The sequence below is a fragment of the Argopecten irradians genome, chromosome 1 (assembly GCF_041381155.1).
Source record: "Argopecten irradians isolate NY chromosome 1, Ai_NY, whole genome shotgun sequence".
NCBI classification, from domain to species: domain Eukaryota; kingdom Metazoa; phylum Mollusca; class Bivalvia; order Pectinida; family Pectinidae; genus Argopecten; species Argopecten irradians.
Genome location: NC_091134.1, coordinates 73118844 through 73146806, shown reverse-complemented (window position 1 = coordinate 73146806; position 27963 = coordinate 73118844). Strand labels below are relative to the sequence as shown.

General features: G+C 37.4%; 3 protein-coding genes across 3 annotated transcripts; all 3 read left to right on the top strand.

Moving 5' to 3' along the window:
* Positions 1 to 625: 625 nt before the first annotated feature.
* Positions 626 to 27963, top strand: LOC138307624 (baculoviral IAP repeat-containing protein 7-like). The gene is made up of 8 exons (XM_069248434.1): positions 626 to 721; positions 5099 to 7143; positions 7403 to 7581; positions 15737 to 15770; positions 16544 to 16675; positions 19124 to 19264; positions 19483 to 19542; positions 23427 to 27963. Exons 2-8 carry the CDS (start codon positions 5739 to 5741, stop codon positions 23612 to 23614), a joined length of 2139 nt encoding a protein of 712 aa, XP_069104535.1. The 5' UTR covers positions 626 to 721; positions 5099 to 5738; the 3' UTR covers positions 23615 to 27963.
* LOC138314200 (uncharacterized) lies at positions 26427 to 26897 on the top strand. Its single transcript, XM_069254410.1, has one exon. It carries the CDS (start codon positions 26427 to 26429, stop codon positions 26895 to 26897), a length of 471 nt encoding a protein of 156 aa, XP_069110511.1.
* Positions 26919 to 27746, top strand: LOC138314193 (uncharacterized). The gene is made up of 2 exons (XM_069254396.1): positions 26919 to 27591; positions 27724 to 27746. Exons 1-2 carry the CDS (start codon positions 26919 to 26921, stop codon positions 27744 to 27746), a joined length of 696 nt encoding a protein of 231 aa, XP_069110497.1.

Below are 27963 nucleotides of genomic sequence, written 5' to 3'. Positions count from 1 at the left end.
TATTATACAAGACAGACTTAATTCAGTTCATTAATATAACCAGTATATTATATATGTATATTCTAGTAGATGTGTAATATGTACTGCACTATTTCATTGTTAATGCTGTTTACATGTACATGTATATGTCCTGTTTATATATTCTCTACACTACTGTTTGTATGTTTACGAGAATAAAATCTTTGTCATTGTCATTGTCATTGGACCCCATATATAGTGTTAAAGAAAACAGGTAAGCCCTAGACCTTACCTGTGGTGCCTGCCTGATCATCATCTCAGGTAAGGTCAGCTACGTACCTAATGTAAGATGATGATCAGGCACCAAATGTGACATTAGGTGCACGTGGTGGGTGGGGAAAGGGGGAGAAAAATGCCCTAGGCCTGCGAGTAATCCAAAAATGGGGCGAAATGGTAAAAGTATACAAGGTACAGTAACTTACAATGGTCGAGATGTCTCTGGACTTCGAGGCGATATTTCAACATTAATTAGAAAGTAAAATATTTATTAATGAATTAATTGATATTGTTTCTTGATACAGCATCATTACTTTATAGTAACGCCTTTAAGTTGATGTATTTATGACACAAGAAGTACAATATTAATTTAATGCTTTTTCCGTTTTTTTCTTCATTCCGTAATTTTGAACCTTTAAATTCTGTCACCGCAGCCCTGGCTGGGATAGGGAAATCCCCAGAAAGATCCAGGTTCAAAATAGAAAAGGTTCGTACTGATTATGAAATTTTACCACCAAAGACAGTATTTGTGCATAAGTGTACCACAGCATTTGTATATTATGTACATATGTAGCAATCTGGAATTCCTCGATGTTCTTAAGCTTCTACGCGTCTTGTACGCAGAAGTGCAATCAAAAGACAACGATACACTGTAGCTACTCCCATAACATGAGAGTCGACTGGTCAGTCGTTATTTTATCGTACGTTCTTTTGCTGACTGTCGACGTAATGTTCCAGAAGTGTCTCGTCGTGCTATACCTCTAACATTGTTGGAGTATACAGAAGCCTACTCATTTAGACACACTGACCACAGGGCCATGTATAGTTTCTACATGAAAAAAATAGCCAGAAATACATATAAAATTTTATATGTATTTCTGGCTATTTTTTCATATAGAAACTATACATGGCCCTGTGCACTGACAGTCCGCTAAAACTGACTATAATTGCATGTTGAAAATTCTGACCGATCGCCTGTTTATGGTCCTTATGATCAGTTTTAGCTTCACTATATATAACATTACATCTAACATGTAGGCCTACTTCATTGTATTGAAAATAATGTCGATATCGGACAGATGTGACTATATTGACAGATTATTATAATCAGCTGATAATACGTAACACTGTAACATAAGATGTAGAATATCACACCCAAGTACTGTATGTACTCCAACAATATTAATGGTTACCTTTATCATACATTTACTACTGATATCACATTTTTGTTAGAACAAATGATCATACCAAACTCCCCACTCCATTCAGAATTTCACTAGTTCATCATACCCAGCTCCCCACTCCATTCACTGGTTCATCATACCCAGCACCCCACTCCATTCACTGGCTCATCATACCAAGCTCCCCACTCCATTCACTGGTTCATCATACCCAGCACCCCACTCCATTCACTGGCTCATCATACCAAGCTCCCCACTCCATTCACTGGTTCATCATACCCAGCTCCCCACTCCATTCACTTGTTCATCATACCCAGCACCCCACTCCATTCACTGGCTCATCATACCCAGCTCCCCACTCCATTCGCAGGTTCATCATACCCAGCACCCCACTCCATTCACTTGTTCATCATACCCAGCACCCCACTCCATTCACTGGTTCATCATACCCAGCTCCCCACTCCATTCACTGTTTCATCATACCCAGCACCCCACTCCATTAACTGGTTCATCATACCCAGCACCCCACTCCATTCACTGGTTCATCATACCCAGCACCCCACTCCATTCACTGGTTCATCATACCCAGCACCCCACTCCATTCACTGGTTCATCATACCCAGCACCCCACTCCATTCACTGGTTCATCATACCCAGCACCCCACTCCATTCACTGGTTCACCCACTCCATTCACTGGTTCATCATACCAGCACCCACTCATTATCATACCCAGCACCCCACTCCTTCACTGGTTCATCATACCCAGCTCCCCACTCCATTCACTTGTTCATCATACCCAGCACCCCAATCCTTCACTGGTTCATCATACCCAGCTCCCCACTCCATTCACTGGTTCATCATACCCAGCACCCCACTCCATTCACTGGTTCATCATACCCAGCTCCCCACTCCATTCACAGGTTCATCATACCCAGCACCCCACTCCATTCACTGGCTCATCATACCAAGCTCCACACTCCATTCACTGGCTCATCATACCCAGCACCCCACTCCATTCACTGGTTCATCATACCCAGCACCCCACTCCTTCACTGGTTCATCATACCCAGCACCCCACTCCATTCACTGGTTCATCATACCAAGCTCTCCACTCCATTCACTGGTTCATCATACCCAGCTCCCCACTCCATTCACTTGTTCATCATACCCAGCACCCCACTCCATTCACTGGTTCATCATACCCAGCTCCCCACTCCATTCACTGGTTCATCATACCCAGCTCCCCACTCCATTCACTGGTTCATCATACCCAGCACCCCACTCCACTCACTGGTTCATCATACCCAGCACCCCACTCCATTCACTGGTTCATCATACCCAGCACCCCACTCCATTCACTGGTTCATCATACCCAGCTCCCCACTCCATTCACTGGTTCATCATACCCAGCACCCCACTCCATTCACTGGTTCATCATACCCAGCACCCCACTCCATTCACTGGTTCATCATACCCAGCACCCCACTCCATTCACTGGTTCATCATACCAGCACCCCACTCCATTCACTGGTTCATCATACCTAGCACCCCACTCCATTCACTGGTTCATCATACCCAGCTCCCCACTCCATTCACTGGTTCATCATACCCAGCACCCCACTCCATTCACTGGTTCATCATACCCAGCACCCCACTCCATTCACTGGTTCATCATACCTAGCACCCCACTCCATTCACTGGTTCATCATACCCAGCACCCCACTCCTTCACTGGTTCATCATACCCAGCTCCCCACTCCATTCACTGGTTTATCATACCCAGCACCCCACTCCATTCACTGGTTCAGAAATCTTTCATCTATCATTTAGAGCATATGTTACTGCAGCAGATCTTTTTTCTTTTTCTCACTGCTTTGAGAATGGGACCCGTGGCTTTGAATTTTGGGAAAATGTGCGACAAAACCAAGATTTGGGAAAAATGATAAAATGTATAAAAAATATAAAAATGCAGCTTAAGAAATAAGATTTTTAGCCCACCATCTGATTCAAATCGCTTTTCGTCCGTGGTCCGTGGTCCGTCCTTCCGTCCGTTAACATTTCTTGTTACCCCTATTTCTCCGAAAGGGCTGAAGGGATCATTCTCAAACTTCATATGTAGGTTCCTCTAGGGCCCTAGTTGTGCATATTGCATTTTGGGACGGATTGGTCAACAAGATGGCCGCCAGACAGCCATCTTGGATTTTGACAATTGAAGTTTGTTACCGCTATTTCTCAGAAAGTACTGAAGCAATCTCTCTCAAATTTCATATGTAGGTTCCTCTAGGGCCCTAGTTGTGCATATTGCATTTTGGGACGGATCGGTCAACAAGATGGCCGACAGGTAGCCATCTTGGATTTTGATAGTTAAAGTTTGTTACCGCTATTTCTCAGAAAGTACTGAAGCAATCTCTCTCAAATTTCATATGTAGGTTCCCCTAGGGCCCAAGTTGTGCATATTGCATTTTGGGACCGATCGGTCAACAAGATGGCCGACAGGTAGCCATCTTGGATTTTGATAGTTAAAGTTTGTTACCGCTATTTCTCAGAAAGTACTGAAGCAATCTCTCTCAAATTTTATATGTAGGTTCCCCTAGGGCTAAAGTTGTGCATATTGCAATTTTGGACCGAACGGTCAACAAGATGGTCGACAGGTAGCCATCTTGGATTTTGATAGTTAAAGTTTGTTATCACTATTTCTCAGAAAGTACTGAAGGGATCTCTTTCAAATTCATTTGTAGGTTCCCCTAGGGCCTCAATAGTTGTGCATATTGTGTTTTGGGACCAATCGGTCAACAAGATGGCCGACAGGTAGCCATTTTTTATTTTGATAGTTGAAGTTTGTTACTGCTATTTCTAAAAAAGTAATGAAGTGATCTGTTTCATATTTCATATATGTTGTATGTTTGAAAAAGTTTGAAAAGCAGAGAAAAGATCCCTCTTTCCATTGTCAGACGTAGATCATACTTTGGTGGGCGCCAAGATCCCTCTGGGATCTCTTGTTTATTTTCAGTGTAGTATATGTACTTTTCTGAAGCTATTTCACCAATATTTAAAGACTTAATCGAATTTAGAAAAATTAAGAGGCTTTGCCATGAGTATTTGGGCCGAAATTTGTCCCCAAATCATGCTGAAAAAAAGCCCTGTGCAGTTAGATGTAACTTTTTGTAACATTATATGTACGTGATATGACCAAACTGAGGAGCTAGGGCATATCAAATTCTGTATTTGCACATTACAGAGTTATCTGCCCTTGCGTGTAGGTATTTATTTTGACGACATGTGAGTGTAACCTCATACAAACTTTTCAGGGAAAACAATGTGAATTGCGCTCACAAAATAATGATGTAATAATTAATACCTACCCACAAGCTAAGGGAGCTCTCTCTTTAACATGCAAAGATGGAATATATTTTACTTTCTACATTGTAGCTACTAAAAGAGGGCATATTCTAGGCACTTTTTGCATATTAATTTTCCTAATTGGATGTAATTGAAATGTTTTATATTTCAGATGAATTCCAAAACTTCTGAGTTTACTCCTGAAGATTTCCTTCCTATTCATTAAGTTTTGAATTTTTTATTTCTTAAAGCGAGGTATTAAAAAAACCCAATTAATTAATCGAGAACAAGTGCCGAAGTTTCCCAACCCATTGAATCACTTTATATTGATGTTTGTTTGATAGCTTAATCAGCCAGTACCATGACCAGCGAGAACAGGAACAATGACGATACCCTGGCTCTCCCTGACAGCTCAAGCACAAGATCACAGCCCTCATTCTGAGCCCAGCACTGACAACGACCTCTTCAACAAGTTCTCTGTCGTCTTTCTGTATGCTCACCACACAGAGATCGGGGATTGCAATGAATGGCTACCTAATACGTGGAGAAATCGTTACGAGTGTTTAAGTGAAAGACACTTAGACAGGGCTACAAAAAGTGTCATAGCCCATCCCTCAATTGAAACAGGAAACACAGAAGAGAATAGACTTACTTCTCACCATCTTGATTCGGTTGCTAATTCATGTGAAGAGTTGTGCAGTTTGGGGAGATCATTTAGGAGAGATACTTTATTTGAATTGTTTGTTGCATTCATACTTTGCTTATGTCATCTTTGTGCTCTGAACAAATAGTTCAATATGATTGGCATATAACAATTTAAAAGTGCTTCTTGCTATGAATTGAATTGGCAATGTGAAATGGGCGGAAATTTTAGGTGATTAATTGTAATTTGTTGTATTAATCTAAAATGGATAGTTATAACACTAAAATTTTAGATTGGTTAAACTTCAGTTTGCTCACACTAAATAATTTATTGATGTGAACATGGCCAATGATTTCCCAATGTTGGATACATTGGGTCAGTATTTTGAACGTAAGTTAGATTACCCAGATTCAGACAATTCATGCTTTATGAACTATGAATTCCTACGACTGAATAGCTTTGCTAACTGGCCACGAGACCATCCTGTGTCAGGTATACGACTGGCTGCTGCAGGACTTTACTATGTAGGGAACGGACAGACAGTCAAGTGTTTTCAATGTGACTTTGTCAAGGAACTCTGGCAAAAAGGAGACCTACCATTTGATACACACAAAAGATTTAATTCCAGATGTCCATTTATAGATGGTAGTTGTAGAACAAATGTACCAGTTCCATCTGTTGATAAGACATTACCAAGCCACTTTAATAGGATAAAACATTTGTTGGAAGCAACCCATATTGTGCAGAGAACTGCATCTTCAAAGAGTTTACCAGAGGGCTCTCATTCACCCTTGGCCTCACCTTCAGAGACTTTTAGTCGTTCAAGGTCACTAGAACCACCGAACGATTCAATAAGACAAAATAACGGCCTGTCTATCAGTCGTTCATCGGAGAGGTTTCCAGGGAGAATACCAAGTGTGCCAGAGGCTGATACTTGGCTGACTGGTGCCAGCGGTAGTCCTCATCCATTTCATCGTAGGAAGCTAGACCAGAGGAGTCAGTCTGTGGAAAGTTCATTTGCAAAACCGAAGGAAACAGTTTCTACAACATCAGGACCAAGAAACCAAGCATCCTCAAGGAGGATGTCTAATCCTGGATCCTCTGGATCTGGACTGATTCCTGGACCTTCTGGATCTGGACCAATTCCAGGACCCTCTGGGACTGGCAGAGATACAACTTCAGAATCAGGATCAGCCTCAAGCTCTAATTCAAGGATATCAGAATCAGATAGAGTCTCTAATCCTGGAGCATCTGGTTCATCCCAGATGGATCCAGGTGTCCTTCGCTATGAGAGAAACAGACTTGAGACTTACCGAAAATGGCCTGCTACCTCTCCAGTAAACTCTCGCGACCTTGCAAGGTCGGGATTTTACTACACAGGCTCAGAAGATCGTGTTCAATGTATATACTGTCGTGGTATTCTTAAAGGATGGGATCCAGGGGATGTTGTTCATATTGAACACAGAAATAAGTTTCCACGATGTCCATTTATTTTGGGGATGGATGTTGGGAATATTCCGTACACACCAAACCAGTCATCTACAGCTGTAAGTAATACCATTAACCAGAATTCAAGGTTCTCCCAGCAGGCACCATCACAAATGGAGGCTCTTGGCATTAATACAGACAGGCCAAAATTTCCTCATTATGCCATAGAATCTTCTAGACTGGCTTCATTCAGGAACTGGCCCACTTACAAACATCAGACCCCAGAATTGCTCTCAAAGGCAGGCTTCTTCTATGCCAGTAAGTTTATTTATTGATCTGACGACACTTTCGATTTTAGTATACATATACACTGTAAAGGAAAAATAGAAATAAGAAAGCCTTCCATACTTCCAAGTAAGAAAGGTAACTTTGCTGCAATTTTTTTGTTTTTCTCATCTTGGAACAAATTGATGTTTAGATTTGACAATTGTTATGATATTCTGCAATAATTATTATCTGCAACATATTACATTATAGATATACAGACCATACTTTCACTGGTACTTTTATCTTACAGATTTTGGTGACAATGTAAAATGTTTTTACTGTGACGGTGGCCTCAAGAACTGGGAGCCCGGAGACAACCCATGGGAGGAGCATGCTCGCTGGTTCCCTAAATGTCCATTTGTCCGGAGTGTAAAAGGAGAAGTTTTCATCCAATCTGTACAGGACAGGTTTAACACAGGCTCACAAAAGGTTTGACTGTATATTGCATCATACTACCTGTATAATTATCATTTGTCTTCTGTCATGGTGTTAAGTTTTGTAATATGGAGATTGTAATGTGAAGATTGTAATGTGGAGAGATTGTAATGTGAAGATTGTAATGTGGAGAGATTGTAATGTGAATATTGTAATGTGGAGATTGTAACGTGGAGATTGTAAAGTGGAGATTGTAATGTGGAGATTGTAATGTGGAGATTATAATGTGGAGATTGTAATGTGGAGATTATAATGTGGAGATTGTAATGTGGAGATTGTAATGTGGAGATTGTAATGTGGAGATTGATTGTAATGTGAATATTGTAATGTGTAGATTGTGGAGATTGTAATGTGGAGATTGTAATGTGGAGATTGTAATGTGGAGATTGTAATGTGGAGATTAATGTGGAGATTGTAATGTGGAGATTGTAATGTGGATTGTAATGTGGAGTGGATTGTAATGTGGAGATTATAATGTGGACATTGTAATGTGGAGATTATAATGTGGAGATTGTAATGTGGAGATTGTGGAGATTGTAATGTGGAGATTGTAATGTGGAGATTGTAATGTGGAGATTGTAATGTGAAGATTGTAATGTGGAGATTGTAATGTGGAGATTGTAATGTGGAGATTGTAATGTGGAGATTGTAATGTGGAGATTGTAATGTGGAGATTGTAATGTGGAGATTGTAATGTGGAGATTGTAATGTGGAGATTGTAATGTGGAGATTGTAATGTGGAGATTATAATGTGGAGATTGTAATTAATGTGAAGATTGTAATGTGGAGATTGTAATGTGGAGATTGTAATGTGGAGATTGTAATGTGGAGATTGTAATGTGGAGATTGTAATGTGGAGATTGTAATGTGGAGATTGTAATGTGGAGATTGTAATGTGGAGATTGTAATGTGGAGATTGTAATGTGGAGATTGTAATGTGGAGATTGTAATGTGGAGATTGTAATGTGGAGATTGTAATGTGGAGATTGTAATGTGGAGATTGTAATGTGGAGATTGTAATGTGGAGATTGTAATGTGGAGATTGTAATGTGGAGATTGTAATGTGGAGATTGTAATGTGGAGATTGTAATGTGGAGATTGTAATGTGGAGATTGTAATGTGGAGATTGTAATGTGGAGATTGTAATGTGGAGATTGTAATGTGGAGATTGTAATGTGGACATTGTAATGTGGACATTGTAATGTGGAGATTGTAATGTGGAGATTGTAATGTGGAGATTGTAATGTGGACATTGTAATGTGGAGATTGTAATGTGGAGATTGTAATGTGGAGATTGTAATGTGGAGATTGTAATGTGGAGATTGTAATGTGGAGATTGTAATGTGGAGATTGTAATGTGGAGATTGTAATGTGGAGATTGTAATGTGGAGATTGTAATGTGGAGATTGTAATGTGGAGATTGTAATGTGGAGATTGTAATGTGGAGATTGTAATGTGGAGATTGTAATGTGGAGATTGTAATGTGTGGAGATTGTAATGTGGAGATTGTAATGTGGAGATTGTAATGTGGAGATTGTAATGTGGAGATTGTAATGTGGAGATTGTAATGTGGAGATTGTAATGTGGAGATTGTAATGTGGAGATTGTAATGTGGAGATTTGTTTAATGTGGAGATTGTAATGTGGAGATTGTAATGTGGAGATTGTAATGTGGAGATTGTAATGTGGAGATTGTAATGTGGAGATTGTAATGTGGAGATTGTAATGTGGAGATTGTAATGTGGAGATTGTAATGTGGAGATTGTAATGTGGAGATTGTAATGTGGACATTGTAATGTGGAGATTGTAATGTGGAGATTGTAATGTGGAGATTGTAATGTGGAGATTGTAATGTGGAAGATTGTAATGTGGAGATTGTAATGTGGAGATTGTAATGTGGAGATTGTAATGTGGAGATTGTAATGTGGAGATTGTGGAGATTGTAATGTGGAGATTGTAATGTGGAGATTGTAATGTGGAGATTGTAATGTGGAGATTGTAATGTGGAGATTGTAATGTGGAGATTGTAATGTGGAGATTGTAATTATAATGTGGAGATTGTAATGTGGAGATTGTAATGTGGAGATTGTAATGTGGAGATTGTAATGTGAAGATTGTAATGTGGAGATTGTAATGTGGAGATTGTAATGTGGAGATTGTAATGTGGAGATTGTAATGTGGAGATTGTAATGTGGAGATTGTAATGTGGAGATTGTAATGTGGAGATTGTAATGTGGAGATTGTAATGTGGAGATTGTAATGTGGAGATTGTAATGTGGAGATTGTAATGTGGAGATTGTAATGTGGAGATGATTAATGTGGAGATTGTAATGTGGAGATTGTAATGTGGAGATTGTAATGTGGAGATTGTAATGTGGAGATTGTAATGTGGAGATTGTAATGTGGAGATTGTAATGTGGAGATTGTAATGTGGAGATTGTAATGTGGAGATTGTAATGTGGAGATTGTAATGTGGAGATTGTGGAGATTGTAATGTGGAGATTGTAATGTGGAGATTGTAATGTGGAGATTGTAGATTGAATGTGGAGATTGTAATGTGGAGATTGTAATGTGGAGATTGTAATGTGAAGATTGTAATGTGGAGATTGTAATGTGGAGATTGTAATGTGGAGATTGTAATGTGGAGATTGTAATGTGGAGATTGTGGAGATTGTAATGTGGAGATTGTAATGTGGAGATTGTAATGTGGAGATTGTAATGTGGAGATTGTAATGTGGAGATTGTAATGTGGAGATTGTAATGTGGAGATTGTAATGTGGAGATTGTAATGTGGAGATTGTAATGTGGAGATTGTAATGTGGAGATTGTAATGTGGAGATTGTAATGTGGAGATTGTAATGTGGAGATTGTAATGTGGAGATTGTAATGGAGATTGTAATGTGGAGATTGTAATGTGGAGATTGTAATGTGGAGATTGTAATGTGGAGATTGTAATGTGGAGATTGTAATGTGGAGATTGTAATGTGGAGATTGTAATGTGGAGATTGTAATGTGGAGATTGTAATGTGGAGATTGTAATGTGGAGATTGTAATGTGGAGATTGTAATGTGGAGATTGTAATGTGGAGATTGTAATGTGGAGATTGTAATGTGGAGATTGTAATGTGGAGATTGTAATGTGGAGATTGTAATGTGGAGATTGTAATGTGGAGATTGTAATGTGGAGATTGTAATGTGGAGATTGTAATGTGGAGATTGTAATGTGGAGATTGTAATGTGGAGATTGTAATGTGGAGATTGTAATGTGGAGATTGTAATGTGGAGATTGTAATGTGGAGATTGTAATGTGGAGATTGTAATGTGGAGATTGTAATGTGGAGATTGTAATGTGGAGATTGTAATGTGGAGATTGTAATGTGGAGATTGTAATGTGGAGATTGTAATGTGGAGATTGTAATGTGGAGATTGTGGAGATTGTAATGTGGAGATTGTAATGTGGAGATTGTAATGTGGAGATTGTAATGTGGAGATTGTAATGTGGAGATTGTAATGTGGAGATTGTAATGTGGAGATTGTAATGTGGAGATTGTAATGTGGAGATTGTAATGTGGAGATTGTAATGTGGAGATTGTAATGTGGAGATTGTAATGTGGAGATTGATTAATTGTGGAGATTGTAATGTGGAGATTGGATTGTGGAGATTGTAATGTGGAGATTGTAATGTGGAGATTGTAATGTGGAGATTGTAATGTGGAGATTGTAATGTGGAGATTGTGAGATTGTAATGTGGAGAATTGTAATGTGGAGATTGTAATGTGGAGATTGTAATGTGGAGATTGTAATGTGGAGATTGTAATGTGGAGATTGTAATGTGGAGATGATTAATGTGGAGATTGTAATGTGGAGATTGTAATGTGGAGATTGTAATGTGGAGATTGTAAATGTGGAGATTGTGGAGATTGTAATGTGGAGATTGTAATGTGAAGATTGTAATGTGGAGATTGTAATGTGGAGATTGTAATGTGGAGATTGAATTGATGTGGAGATTGTAATGTGGAGATTGTAATGTGGAGATTGTAATGTGGAGATTGTAATGTGGAGATTGTAATGTGGAGATTGTGGATGTGATTGTAATGTGTGGAGATTGTAATGTGAAGATTGTAATGTGGAGATTGTAATGTGGAGATTGTAATGTGGAGATTGTGTGAGATTGTAATGTGGAGATTGTAATGTGGAGATTGTAATGTGGAGATTGTAATGTGGAGATTGTAATGTGGAGATTGTAATGTGGAGATTGTAATGTGGAGATTGTAATGTGGAGATTGTTAATGTGGAGATTGTAATGTGGAGATTGTAATGTGGAGATTGTAATGTGGAGATGATGTGGGGATTGTAATGTGGAGATTGTGGAGATTGTAATGTGGAGATTGTAATGTGGAGATTGTAATGTGGAGATTGTAATGTGGAGATTGTAATGTGGAGATTGTAATGTGGAGATTGTGGAGATTGTAATGTGGAGATGATTAATGTGGAGATTGTAATGTGGAGATTGTAATGTGGAGATGATTAATGTGGAGATTGTAATGTGGAGATTGTAATGTGGAGATTGTAATGTGGAGATTGTAATGTGGAGATTGTAATGTGGAGATTGTAATGTGGAGATTGTAATGTGGAGATTGTGGAGATTGTAATGTGGAGATTGTAATGTGGAGATTGTAATGTGGAGATTGTAATGTGGAGATTGTAATGTGGAGATTTGTAATGTGGAGATTGTAATGTGGAGATTGTAATGTGGAGATTGTAATGTGAGATTGTAATGTGGAGATTGTAATGTGGATTGATTGTAATGTGGAGATTGTAATGTGGAGATTGTAATGTGGAGATTGTGGATAATGTGGAGATTGTAATGTGGAGATTGTAATGTGAAGATTGAATGTGGAGATTGTAATGTGGAGATTGTAATGTGGAGATTGTAATGTGGAGATTGTAATGTGGATGGATTGTAATGTGGAGATTGTAATGTGGAGATTGTAATGTGGAGATTGTAATGTGGAGATTGTAATGTGGAGATTGTAATGTGGAGATTGTAATGTGGAGATTGTAATGTGGAGATTGTAATGTGAGATTGTAATGTGAGATTGTAATGTGGAGATTGTAATGTGGAGATTGTAATGTGAGATTGTAATGTGGAGATTGTAATGTGGAGATTGTAATGTGGAGATTTAATGTGGAGATTGTAATGTGGAGATTGTAATGTGAGATTGTAATGTGGAGATTGTAATGTGAGATTGTAATGATTGTAATGTGGAGATTGTAATGTGGAGATTGTAATGTGGAGATTGTGGAGATTGTAATGTGGAGATTGTAATGTGGAGATTGTAATGTGGAGATTGTAATGTGGAGATTGTAATGTGGAGATTGTAATGTGGAGATTGTAATGTGGAGATTGTAATGTGGAGATTGTAATGTGGAGATTGTAATGTGGAGATTGTAATGTGGAGATTGTGGAGATTGTAATGTGGAGATTGTGGAGATTGTAATGTGGAGATTGTAATGTGGAGATTGTAATGTGGAGATTGTAATGTGGAGATTGTAATGTGAGATTGTAATGTGGAATTGTAATGTGGAGATTGTAATGTGGAGATTGTAATGTGGAGATTGTAATGTGGAGATTGTAATGTGGAGATTGTAATGTGGAGATTGTAATGTGAATTGAATGTGTTGTAATGTGGAGATTGTAATGTGGAGATTGTAATGTGGAGATTGTAATGTGGAGATTGTAATGTGGAGATTGTAATGTGAAGATTGTAATGTGGAGATTGTAATGTGAAGATTGTAATGTGGAGATTGTAATGTGAAGATTGTAATGTGGAGATTGTAATGTGAAGATTGTAATGTGGAGATTGTAATGTGGAGATTGTAATGTGAAGATTGTAATGTGAGATTGTAATGTGAAGATTGTAATGTGGAGATTGTAATGTGGAGATTGTAATGTGAGATTGTAATGTGGAGATTGTAATGTGGAGATTGTAATGTGAAGATTGTAATGTGAGATTGTAATGTGGAGATTGTAATGTGGAGATTGTAATGTGAGATTGTAATGTGGAGATTGTAATGTGGAGATTGTAATGTGGAGATTGTAATGTGAAGATTGTAATGTGGAGATTGTAATGTGTAAGATTGTAATGTGGAGATTGTAATGTGGAGATTGTAATGTGGAGATTGTAATGTGGAGATTGTAATGTGGAGATTGTAATGTGGAGATTGTAATGTGGAGATTGTAATGTGGAGATTGTAATGTGGAGATTGTAATGTGGAGATTGTAATGTGGAGATTGTAATGTGGAGATTGTAATGTGGAGATTGTATGTGGAATTGTAATGTGGAGATTGTAATGTGAGATTGTAATGTGGAGATTGTAATGTGGAATTGTAATGTGGAGATGATTGTAATGTGGAGATTGTAATATGGAGATTGTAATGTGGAGATTGTAATGTGGAGATTGTAATGTGAAGATTGTAATGTGGAGATTGTAATGTGGAGATTGTAATGTGGAGATTGTAATGTGGAGATTGTAATGTGGAGATTGTAATGTGGAGATTGTAATGTGGAGATTGTAATGTGGAGATTGTAATGTGGAGATTGTAATGTGGAGATTATAATGTGGAGATTGTAATGTGGAGATTGTAATGTGAAGATTGTAATGTGGAGATTGTAATGTGGAGATTGTAATGTGGAGATTGTAATGTGGAGATTGTAATGTGGAGATTGTAATGTGGAGATTGTAATGTGGAGATTGTAATGTGGAGATTGTAATGTGAAGATTGTAATGTGAAGATTGTAATGTGGAGATTGTAATGTGGAGATTGTAATGTGGAGATTGTAATGTGGAGATTGTAATGTGGAGATTGTGGAGATTGTAATGTGGAGATTATAATGTGGAGATTGTAATGTGGAGATTGTAATGTGGAGATTGTAATGTGGAGATTGTAATGTGGAGATTGTAATATGGACATTGTAATGTGGACATTGTAATGTGGACATTGTAATGTGGACATTGTAATGTGGGGATTGTAATGTGAAGATTGTAATGTGGAGATTGTAATGTGGAGATTGTAATGTGGAGATTGTAATGTGGACATTGTAATGTGGACATTGTAATGTGGACATTGTAATGTGGAGATTGTAATGTGAAGATTGTAATGTGGAGATTGTAATGTGGAGATTATAATGTGGACATTGTAATGTGGAGATTGTAATGTGGGGATTGTAATGTGGGGATTGTAATATGGACATTGTAATGTGGACATTGTAATGTGGACATTGTAATGTGGACATTGTAATGTGGGGATTGTAATGTGGAGATTGTAATGTGGAGATTGTAATGTGGGGATTGTAATGTGGGGATTGTAATATGGACATTGTAATGTGGACATTGTAATGTGGACATTGTAATGTGGACATTGTAATGTGGGGATTGTAATGTGAAGATTGTAATGTGGAGATTGTAATGTGGGGATTGTAATGTGGACATTGTAATGTGGACATTGTAATGTGGACATTGTAATGTGGGGATTGTAATGTGAAGATTGTAATGTGGAGATTATAATGTGGACATTGTAATGTGGAGATTGTAATGTGGACATTGTAATGTGGGGATTGTAATGTGAAGATTGTAATGTGGAGATTGTAATGTGGACATTGAAATGTGGAGATTATAATGTGGACATTGTAATATGGACATTGTAATGTGGACATTGTAATGTGGACATTGTAATGTGGACATTTTAATGTGGACATTGTAATGTGGAGATTGTAATGTGGAGATTGTAATGTGGAGATTATAATGTGGACATTGTAATGTGGAGATTGTAATGTGGAGATTGTAATGTGGAGATTGTAATGTGGAGATTATAATGTGGACATTGTAATGTGGACATTGTAATGTGGAGATTGAAATGTGGAGATTGAAACAGCCTTTACTGTATAAACCTCCTATATAGGTAGTCAGCTATTACATACTTGTGAGAAGACAGTCTAATATGATGATAATTGATAAAACATAAATGAAGAATAAAGCTGTGGTTATAAGGAGACAATAGAGATAACAGCTCCATTGTCAAAGACAATAGAATCATTGAATGATGTTATAAAGAAGAAAGTATCAAATTTTTGTTGTTGTTATTTTTAGAGCATTGTCAACAGAGGAAGAAAGAGGTCATCAGGTAAGTTAATATTGCTATTGGTCTTTTACACTAATTACTATAAAATTTTCTAAGTTGTAATATTTTATTTGATTAGCCTATTTGTGTATCATCTTCATAACAATTATCTGTACCATTATATGGAAATGTTAAGATTTAGAAAATTAACTTATGTATAAATTTAGATAATGGATATCAATGAATACACTTAGTCTAGTATAGTTATACATGTAGCCTTAGACATCAGGTCGCAGTGACCAGACGGTTATAGGCGGTTATTCAACAGATCAGATAGTTTTGTATATATGCCTTGTAGCTATAGGAATCATGACCAAGTCATCAGGTTTCGATATACACTATTACCTAAATAGAAGCGTGTTCGTGACAAGAAGTGGTCAGATTACTTAAGTAGGATATGTACTCTGACATTTATTATAAAACTGATTGATGTTGAATGTCCATGTATATCTATATAAACTAATATTTCGAAAGTTAACAGGTTTGCTCTCATGGACTCCACGAATAAACACCAGAAACTACCAACACGTGTTTTGAGTCCTACATACCCACACCACAACAGAACATACAACAAAATCTACCGAACTTCAACATTTCATATCTAAACTCTTTTATTTATTTTGCTCTTACATGAATTTAAGTTTTATTGTGACCAGGTCAGCGATTCCCTATTGTTTAAACTCTTTATTTGTTTTTGCCGTGATCTACGTGACCAGGTCAGCGATTCCCTATTGTTTAAACTCTTTATTTGTTTTTGCCGTGATCTATGTGACCAGGTCAACGATTCCCTATTGAGGAGAGGGAGATAAAGGCACGTATGGAGCTGCCAATGGTACGGGCTGTACTGGACACGGGTACTGACAGAAACGTGGTGATGCAGGCCATCAGGAACAGAATGGAGGACATAGGTATATAATGTTAAGATGGTACGACATAACCAAGTCATTCCATCAGATGTGACTGTTGGTCATACCAGTAATTGGTATCTACAGTGCAAATGATCATTTATATAGGCTGTTCACTTCAAAGTTGTATGGTCTATCACTTTTGCTCTTTTTGTCATAGTGAAAACTGTTTAAGTGTTATACATATTTTTCTCCGTCTGTCCGAGGTTTAAACTTTCTAATTTTACCACTTTTTATAAAGTTGCAGCACTGGAAGTATTTTTTAGATTATAAAAGTAAAAAATCTTTTGAATGTGTACATGTAAAAAAATAAGCTCGAAAGATGTAGAATCATTCCGAACTTTTCGGAACATCGTCGTGACAATCTTGTAGTAACAAGAGTAGTGTGAAATCAAGAGAAAATGTCAACAATTTTTTGTAAACAAAACATGTGGTCGACCTCAGTAGATGTTGCCTCTGTATAGTCTACAGTAAGTGTTAAGAGTTGTCTCCCTTGTGTAATGTTGCCTCTGTATAGTCTACAGTAGGTGTTAAGAGTTGTCTCCCTTGTGTAATGTTGCCTCTGTATAGTCTACAGTAGGTGTTAAGAGTTGTCTCCCTTGTGTAATGTTGCCTCTGTATAGTCTACAGTAGGTGTTAAGAGTTATCTCCCTTGTGTAATGTTGCCTCTGTATAGTCTACAGTAGATGTTAAAAGTTATCTTCCTTGTGTAATGTTGCCTCTGTATAGTCTACAGTAGGTGTTAAGAGTTGTCTCCCTTGTGTAATGTTGCCTCTGTATAGTCTACAGTAGGTGTCAAGAGTTGTCTCCCTTGTGTTATGTTGCCTCTGTTTAGTCTACACTAGGTTTAGAGTTATCTTCAAGGTATGTTAAGAGTTATCTCCTGTGTGTAATGTTGCCTCTGTATAGTCTACAGTAGGTGTTAAGAGTTGTCTCCCTTGTGTAATGTTGCCTCTGTATAGTCTACAGTAGGTGTTAAGAGTTGTCTCCCTTGTGTAATGTTGCCTCTGTATAGTCTACAGTAGGTGTTAAGAGTTGTCTCCCTTGTGTAATGTTGCCTCTGTATAGTCTACAGTAGGTGTTAAGAGTTGTCTCCCTTGTGTAATGTTAAGTCTGTATAGTCTACAGTAGGTGTTAAGAGTTGTCTCCCTTGTGTAATGTTGCCTCTGTATAGTCTACAGTAGGTGTTAAGAGTTGTCTCCCTTGTGTAATGTTGCCACTGTATAGTCTACAGTAGGTGTTAAGAGTTATCTCCCATGTGTAATGTTGCCTCTGTATAGTCTTCAGTAGGTGTAAAGAGTTATCTTCCTTTTGTAATGTTGCCTCTGTATAGTCTACAGTAGGTGTTAAGAGTTGTCTCCCTTGTATAATGTCGCCTCTGTATAGTCTACAGTAGGTGTCAAGAGTTGTCTCCCTGTAATGTTGCCTCTGTATAGTCTACAGTAGGTGTCAAGAGTTGTCTCTCTTGTGTAATGTTTCCTCTGTATAGTCTACACTAGGTGTTAAGAGTTATCTCCCTTGTGTAATGTTGCCTCTGTATAGTCTACCTTAGGTGTTAAGAGTCATCTCCCTTGTGTGATGTTGCCTCTGTATAGTCTACAGTAGGTGTCAAGAGTTGTCTCCCTTGTGTAATGTTGCCTCTGTGTAGTCTACAGTAGGTTTAAAGAGTTATCTTCCTTTTGTAATGTTGCCTCTGTATAGTTTACAGTAGGTGTTAAGAGATGTCTCCCTTGTATAATGTTGCCTCTGTATAGTCTACAGTAGGTGTCAAGAGTTGTCTCCCTTTAATGTTGCCTCTGTATATTCTACAGTAGGTGTTAAGAGTTGTCTCTCTTGTGTAATGTTGCCTTTGTATAGTCTACAGTAGGTGTTAAGAGTTATCTCCCTTGTGTAATGTTGCCTCTGTATAGTCTACAGTAGGTGTCAAGAGTTGTCTCCCTTGTGTAATGTTGCCTCTGTTTAGTCTACAGTAGGTGTCAAGATTTGTCTCCCTTGTGTAATGTTGTCTCTGTATAGTCTACAGTAGGTGTTAAGAGTTGTCTCCCTTGTGTAATGTTGCCTCTGTATAGTCTACACTAGGTGTTAAGAGTTATCTTCCTTGTGTAATGTTGCCTCTGTATAGTCTACAGTAGGTGTCAAGAGTTGTCTCCCTTGTGTTATGTTGCCTCTGTATAGTCTACACTAGGTGTAGAGTTATCTTCAAGGTATGTTAAGAGTTATCTTCTGTGTGTAATGTTGCTTTTCTGTATTCTCTTTTCTACTTTACACATGTAGGTGTTGTGAGTTTTCTCTCTTTTGTGTTAGGAGTTATCGTCCTTGTGTGTAAAGAGTTATTCCCCTTGTGTAATGATGCCTCTGTATATTCTCCTTTTTACACTAAGTGTTAAGAGTTATCTTCCTTATATGTTAAAAGTTATCTCCCTTGTGTGATCACATATGTCTTCTTTCTAGGTGACGACTTCCCCAATGCCGAGGCTCTAATGAATGCTGCCTTGGAGATTATTGATGATCCAGAACAGTTCAGTGCCGTCAAGGCCAGGCGTTCAGATTCACGCTCGCCCTCGAGTGATCCCACGGATAGACCAGTAGCTGGTATGTTTCTCGTTAACATTATATTAATCTTATGTACAAATGGCATATAGTATAATGATATAAATGTAGTAGGACAATTGCAAATTTTATTGGCGACATTACAGTAAACAAACATTCTTTTGCATGTGATTTACTTTCACAAATTTCAAGATTGGGAAAATGCTTTCATTGAGAAATATTCTTGAAATAGGTTTCACTGGGAAATATTCTTTAAATAGGTGAAGAGCCAAGCAGTTCAACAGAGGAAAGATTAAATTCAGGAAAGTCAGATGATCCAGGTATGTTAATATTTGTAAATGTTTTACATAATATACACAAACTTATGGTTGTACATAATATACACAAACTTATGGTTATACATAATATACACAAACTTATGGTTATACATAATATACACAAACTTATGGTTATACATAATATACACAAACTTATGGTTATACATAATATACACAAACTTATGGTTATACATAATATACACAAACTTATGGTTATACATAATATACACAAACTTATGGTTGTACATAATATACACAAACTTATGGTTATACATAATATACACAAACTTATGGTTATACATAATATACACAAACTTATGGTTATACATAATATACACAAACTTATGGTTATACATAATATACACAAACTTATGGTTGTACATAATATACACAAACTTATGGTTATACATAATATACACAAACTTATGGTTATACATAATATACACAAACTTATGGTTATACATAATCAGATTTTAATGCTTGTTCAGTTATAAAGAAATATACACATATCTGTATTATGTTCATTTAGTAGCATAACCAAAAATTCTAATTTACAAAAAAATCATTTAGCGGCATAAACTAATAGGAAAAGTTCTAATTAGGGCCCCGCATCGAGATGCGGGTGCCCTATAGTAATCAGGTTGTCCGTCCGTCCGTCCGTCCGTCCGTCCGTCTGTCTGTCTGTCTGTCTGTCCGTCCGTCCGTCTGTCCGTTTTTTTTCTTTTGCACATTAATGATGGAAGGGAGTGGAGTATTTTCCCCATATTTTACATGATGATTTCCCATCCATCCTAGATCTGCTTGGTAATTTTTCAGGCTGAAATTAAATTAAAAAATCGGCCATCTAGGATTTTAACATTTAAAAAAATCACAATGTTGTTGCTCTTAACTGATAAACATTTTGTTATAACATTATGATGCAAAGTTGTTCAGAATTAAACAAGGAGTTGACTGTCCAAAGGTAAGGTCATGGGCCAAGGTTACTAAGTCAAAGGTCAAGGTCAAATTATTTTCTCATGAACATTTTGCTACAACATTTATAATGAAGCAGAGTTGTTCAGAATTAAACAAGAAGTCAACTCACCAAAGTTTTGACTGCTTAATGCACTTTTACATGATTAAAATATTTGAGCAAGACCTTCATTCCCTTCCTTTCACATTTGTTATGTGTTTCTTCAGCAAACTATGAGGTTTACCTTGTTTAAAAGGGGTATTTGAGTTAATTGTATGCTCTTAATGTAATGTTAGCTTGGAATCAGGATTCAAGTTAAATACTTGGAAGACTTTTTCCAAAGAATTATAATAATGTACCATCATCGGTTTCCCAATTAATGTTGACATTAATTATTTATTAGCAACATATAGCTAACACGGAAGAATTCGTTGTCAAAATACTACTTTTCCACTTAAGCACGTCAGACACATAGCGGGGCCCTTTCTGACGTGTCAGTGTTCTAGTTTATGAAAAGAATTTAGAAGCACAAAAAAAAGTTCTAATTTACAAAATTATGATTTGGCATAAAAATACCACAAGGAGCGCTAGCTCTCCAATATAACTATGACAACATTTACCGTTACCAGTTGTTTCATTGTTCTCATTAATTCGTATACATGATATTGTGTTTTGAGTGAATTATATTATCAGATGTATTGGTGATGTATACAATCAAAATTACTAATTATTATAATTATTTGAGGTGAACCTACTCTATTTAAAGTGAATAGTCGGTCAAAGAAAACCAGTCTAAATGCATTCATTGGCCTTCCAAAAGTTCTCACATATTAATACGACGGTCAACTTCTGCTTAGTTTCCCAGTTCTGACCATTAAAGTAAAGAAAAGTTGAAAGCATTGAAAGCGAGGCTGCGTGGAAATGTAACCACGAACATAGTGAGCCGGGAGGATGTTTAAGAATTTGCATACTTTAAGTTAATTTCTTCGTACGCAGACAGATTTTGACGAGAGATTTTATTTTTCCATTTCATAAGAAATTATACTGGATACATTCACACCATTTTACCGACTTTCACTATTGCACAAAACTTTAATTAAAATGAACTTAAAATCCTATTAAATTCTCATTAATCATTGTTTTTTCATTAAAACTGCCCATTAAATCATGTTTTTCTTAATTTAATGAGCTGCAGTTATTCCATTAAAAATCATTAAAACTAATTTTAATGCTCATTAAGAACAACTTATTTCTCATTAAAATAAGTTTTCAAGGCCATGAAAATTATGCTTCAAAGAGTTCAGTAATTTGATGATCATTACTTTTTGTAGTCTTTGAAATTCAAGATCATTAATTTGCATTTTAATTATCATTAATGATTTTTTGATGATAATTAAAATATTTGATGCAAGTTAATGACAATGATGATCATCATTTTAGAAATGCAATACAATCACATTTATCAAAATTTCTAATTTATCTCACTTTAAGGACAATGAAAATGCAGCATGAAATTTAATGACCATTAGCTTTGGATAAAAATCTACCTAGTATAATTATTGGCCATTATTTCTCTATGTGTGTCATGAAATATGTATTTGATACCCTTAACTATTTTTTAATGGCCATTAATCAAAATAAGAAGTCATGTGACTTCAATTTTCCTGCCAAAACAGACAAAATCCAAAATGGCTGTAGTGTCTGTTGAAGTGTTGGAGGGGAAAATTCATTCTTCTTAAAATGTAAGTTTTGAGAACTGCTGAAAAGATTATCTCATTCCTGAATATCTTAAGGTACAGATGAACACTTTCATTATATTTTAAATGTGTTTACAATTCTTTATCAACATGAAATAGGGCACACAAATATAATTTCTAAGGTGTTCCTAAAATGCATGTGGTTTTTATTTTATGTGTTTGTGAAAGAAAAATATTGAATTCTTGTCAATAGAATTGTTATAATGTTTTATAACTATTAGTTTATTTGAGGCAAATATTCATTATTTTGTTTATAATGAAAGTAACACCTGCAAAACTGGTATGTTTTAATCACCTATTATATGTGATAATATTTATGGCCATTACAGTAATTGCCATTAATGGAAACAAGGAATATTAATGCCTATGATAATCTGAATTTGATATTTGATTGTCATTACAAGGTTATTGTGTTATAGCCCTCAAACTAGATATTGAGCACCATTATTTTGCAATGCTTATAAAATGATGGTAATTAATCAATTAAATATTGATAAACAATTATGAAATTTGATCGTTAATATGCACCCACTAATTGGTACATTGTTAATTGGTATAAAATTTAATGGGTTTTTAATGGGCAGTTGATGGTCACATTTACCAGTAGTGATATGAATATATATATGCATTTTTAGCTCACCATCAGCAGATGGTGGGCTATTTTTCAACAACAATTGATTAATAAGGAATTAATTAAGGCGTACATAGCTATTAAAATTTCAATTTGTTTTTTCATTACCATTAATCATTTTAATGTTCTTAATCATGCACTGATTTCATTAATTTTAATGATTTTAATTATTGTTAAACCAGTAATGACGACAATGAAAAGAAAATTAAAAATTATCAATTTTTTAATTAATCTTTAATTAATTTTAAAATATCATTAATCAAATCATTAAAACCTCATGAAGTTATTTTTCGTTAATATGATAATTTTAATAGCATTAAAGATGATCTTTTGTGAAAAGATTAAGAAACAATTAATGGTCTTATTCATGCATGTTTTTCATGGAATTTTAATGAGATTTTAATGCAAGAAAATTAATGATATTTTCATGACAATTTAATAGCCATTCTATACAGTAGTGTTTAGCCATCCTTGCCTGACTGTTCACTTTAATGGTGAGAAAAGTGGTGTTTTTTATATCGATTCAGAATTATAATTTTGTGTTTAGATTTATCAGAAGAGATCCGTACACTTAAGGATCAGAAGACATGTAAGATCTGTTTAGATGAGGAGGTGGGGATGGTGTTTCTGCCCTGCGGCCATCTGTGTGCCTGTGTAACCTGTGCTCCGGCCGTCCATCAGTGCCCAATCTGTCGCTGTGACATCCGTGGAACTGTCAGAACCTACATGTCTTGACCTGATGGCTTTCTGTTGATTGTTATCAGTAGGATATATGTGATAACTTAATATTATATTCCTGCCAATAAGAACTAGTTACATGTACATTCCTTAATTAGAAAATTAATCAGCTTAAAATTACCAATATGAAAGCATTACGGTAGTATAAAAGGAAGATTCATATACTGTATAGAATGGAATTTTTTGTAAGATCAGGATTGTTCATTAAATGAGCCCAGAGAACTTTAAAAACAAGAAAGCAGTTATTTTAGACATTACTTTTTAGTATTAGAAGCCCACACAACCCAATTGGTTTCAGAGCATTAGACAGCTCTTTATAATATATATATATTTCAGATATGCAAAACTATATTATAAAATTACTCCATATTTTTTCATATGTCTTAGATTCACTAAATTTCTATGTCAGCTTATTAGCATGTATGTTTTGGTTGCCATAGCATGTCCAGAAGGAAGGTAAAAGTGGAAGCTGTAGTTATAGAGGAACATGGGTTCTTATTGGGGCGAATATAGTACATGTTATCATTATTGATCACATGATCCGCCCGGTATTCAGTGAACTATTTTCATTGGATGGGAATTCATTATGATGTTATGACAGAAACAATAGAGTAACGACAGGAAAAATGATGATGTTGGAATGGCAGTCTCTGGTGAATTTTACCAGCATATTTTAACATTGAAATGTTTCTTTTTTTTCTTTGTTTTTGAAACGTTTCAGTAGTTGTTCCATTGTTATTATAGACAATACTTACAACTCTATAATTAGCTGTACCTAGATATAAATACACATATTTCAATTACACACACTCCTCCATAACATTGCCGTTATTGTTTTTACTAACCAACTTCTCTTCTTGGAGGTTAAAAAAGTGTGTTAATTTGGAGGTGTTTACGATTTTTAACGACAAAACTTATTGTATGTACAAATATTTCTTACCTTTAATGTAACGTTATGTGATAAAAAGTATCTTAAATTTGTGTTGATGTCATGGGATTTTATGAAACTTGTCTCAAAATTTTAATTTTTGCTCACCAAGGTTCGCAAAAATAGAAACGTCTTAGATTAACTAAGATTCATAAAATCTCAAATGAAATGAACACTATTTAAGATACTTCATGTCTAGAAATTAATACTTAGAGACATCAGAAGAGTGACATTTTAACAGAATTTATTAATTATCTTCATGAAAAATTACTACTATGTTTGTTTACATGTTTATGGGGTACAGTTTTTAAACAGGCTACCGGTACACAATCTAAATAGTATATAGGCCTAGTACACATGTATACACAACAGACTTTCTCACAACCTACGTTACAAGTCCCTGTGATTACCACCATTGAAAGGTTTGAGCTTCTAATTTTACTTCAAGATAAAAACATTTTAAATGATTAATTGTGTCCCGAAAAAATTCAATGACGCTATGTCGTATATTGAATGAAATACTGCTTGCACATGCACCACAAGCAAAATAAAATTATTTTATTGTTTAGGTCATCATGCACCTTCCGCCGTGCGCCGTGCACTGTGCGTAAACTTTTCATTCAAACGACTTCTTCTCAATAACCAGAAGGCCCAGGGTACTGATATTTGGCCTGTAGCATGCTGGGATGAAGGGCTACCAAGTTTGTTCAAATGAAAGACCTTGACCTTCATTCAAGGTCACAGGGGTCAAAAAGGCCAAAATCTTTAAATGACTTCTTCTCAAGAACCAGAAGGCCCAGGGCACTGATATTGGGCCTGCACATGCTGGGATGAAGGGCTACCAAGTTTGTTCAAGTGAATGACCTTGACCTTCATTTAAGGTCACGGGTCAAATAGGCTAAAATCCTTTAAACAACTTCTTGTGAATAACTAAGAGGCCTAGAGACCTGATATTGGGCCATTGACATGCTGGAATGGAGGACTATCAAGTTTGTTAAAAGGAATGACCTTGATCTTCATTCAAGGTCACAGGGGTCATAAAAGCTGAAATCATTTAAATGACTTCTTCTCAAGAACCAGGAGGCCCAGGATACTCATATTGGGCCTGTAGCATGTTGGGATGAAGGGCTACCAAGTTTGTTCAAATGAATGACCTTGACCTTCATTCAAGGTCGCAGGGGTCAAAAAGGCTAAAATCTTTAAACGACTTCTTCTCAAGAACCAGAAGGCCCAGGGCACTAATATTGGGCCTGTAGCATGCTGGGATGAATGTCTACCAAGTTTGTGTTCAAACGAATGACCTTGACCTTCATTCAAGGTCACAGGGGTCAAAATGGCTAAAATCTTTAAATGACTATGTTGTATTGTGCCAATAGTCAGATGACCGTTAAGACCCATGGGCCTCTTGTTTGTGTTAATTAGACATATATATATTCACAATTCACACATGTTATTTTTCAAATAATGAGGATCGTTTATGCTTTGTTGGCGGTGGAGCATGATTGATGGCCAGTGTCTTATTTAATTATTTATACAAAGGTAATTTGGTATGATTACTTGTAATTTGCCAATTTACATGTATCAAACTGTATTTAACAAATATCATTTTCTCATAGCTGTTTACTTATGTCCAACCATGGACTTTGGGTGTTGGGCTGTAAGGAGGCTTGGTATAGCTAAAGTGTTCCCATGTCCACCCTGCCCAATCCCACAGCACCATGTTCACCCAGCCCAATCCCACAGCACCATGTTCACCTAATCCAACAATGTTAGATGTTAACACGCAAGATACTTTTTAACATTACGTCAATGTAATCGGGTGGAATAAGACCTCATACACGTATAGGAGTACATGTTCACCCTGCCCAATCCCACAGCACCATGTCCACCGTGCCCAATCCCACAGCACCACATTCACCCAGCCCAATCCCACAGCACCATGTACACCCTGCACAATCCCACAGCACCATGTTCATCCTGCACAATCCCACAGCACCATGTACACCCTGCACAATCCCACAGCACCATGTACACCCTGCCCAATCCCACAGCACCATGTCCACTCTGCCCAATCCCACAGCACCATGTCCACCCTGCCCAATCCCACAGCACCATGTCCACCCTGCCCAATGTCACAGCACCATGTACACCCTGACCAATCCCACAGCACCATGTACACCCTGCACAATACCACAGCACCATGTCCAGCCTGCCCAATCCCACAGCACCATGTACACCCTGCCCAATCCCACAGCACCAAGTCCACCCTGCCCAATCCCACAGCACCATGTCCAGCCAGCCCAATCCGAAGGACCATGTCCACCCTGCCCAATCCCACAGCACCATGTCTAGCCAGCCCAATCCCACAGCACCATGTCCACCCTGCCCAATCCCACAGCACCATGTCCACCCTGCCCAATCCCACAGCACCATATCCACCCTGCCCAATCCCACAGCACCATGTCCAGCCAGCCCAATCCCACAGCACCATGTCCAGCCAGCCCAATCCCACAGCACCATGTCCACCCTGCCCAATCCCACAGCACCATGTACACCCTACCCAATTCCACAGCACCATGTCCACCCTGCCCAATCCCACAGCACCATGTCCAGCCAGCCCAGTCCCACAGCACCATGTCCACCCTGTCCAATCCCACAGCACCATGTCCTGCCAGCCCAATTCCACAGCACCATGTCCACCCTGCCCAATCCCACAGCACCATGTCCACCCTGCCCAATCCCACAGCACCATGTCCACCCTGCCCAATCCCACAGCACCATGTCCACCCTGCCCAATCCCACAGCACCATGTCCAGCCAGCCCAATCCCACAGCACCATGTCCAGCCAGCCCAATCCCACAGCACCATGTCCACCCTGACCAATCCCAAAGCACCATCTGCACCCTGCCCAATCCCACAGCACCATGTCCACCCTGCCCAATCCCACAGCACCATGTCCACCCTGCCCAATCCCACAGCACCATGTCCACCCTGCCCAATCCCACAGCACCATGTCCAGCCAGCCCAATCCCCCAGAAGTCTACATGTTTAATTTGCCCTGTCACAAGATCATACAATATTGTACCTACATATGTAGACACAAACAATCATAGTCATCTGAAATTAGGTTTTAATTTGTTTATACTTGGGATCTGATTATTGTCTTTATTCTCCATAGCGAGGAAGAAAACTGTAGCCTAGTCATTGTGAAAGTCCAACATGAGGAGATGGCGTTATCCAGTCTAAATCACGTCATGTAGGAGCTTAGTCACTGTCATGTCCTCTGACTAGGAAATAACTGTCATTTGTTGTCTGTTCAAGAGATATTTATCATATGCTCCCAAAGTTTTGATATGTTTAAAAATGTATTCTTTTCTCCCTGTAAAATGTATATTAAAGTTGAGACTAACCATTAATA

Excerpts from the sequence above, each read along its gene's own strand:
- LOC138307624 (XM_069248434.1), top strand. The coding sequence starts at position 5,739 with ATGGCCAATGATTTCCCAATGTTGGATACATTGGGTCAGTATTTTGAA. Across the intron at positions 7,144-7,402 it reads GGCAGGCTTCTTCTATGCCA|ATTTTGGTGACAATGTAAAA; the intron begins GTAAGTTTATTT and ends TTTATCTTACAG. Across the intron at positions 7,582-15,736 it reads TTAACACAGGCTCACAAAAG|AGCATTGTCAACAGAGGAAG; the intron begins GTTTGACTGTAT and ends TGTTATTTTTAG.
- LOC138314200 (XM_069254410.1), top strand. The coding sequence starts at position 26,427 with ATGTCCACCGTGCCCAATCCCACAGCACCACATTCACCCAGCCCAATC.
- LOC138314193 (XM_069254396.1), top strand. The coding sequence starts at position 26,919 with ATGTCCACCCTGCCCAATCCCACAGCACCATGTCCACCCTGCCCAATC. Across the intron at positions 27,592-27,723 it reads AATCCCCCAGAAGTCTACAT|CGAGGAAGAAAACTGTAGCC; the intron begins GTTTAATTTGCC and ends TATTCTCCATAG.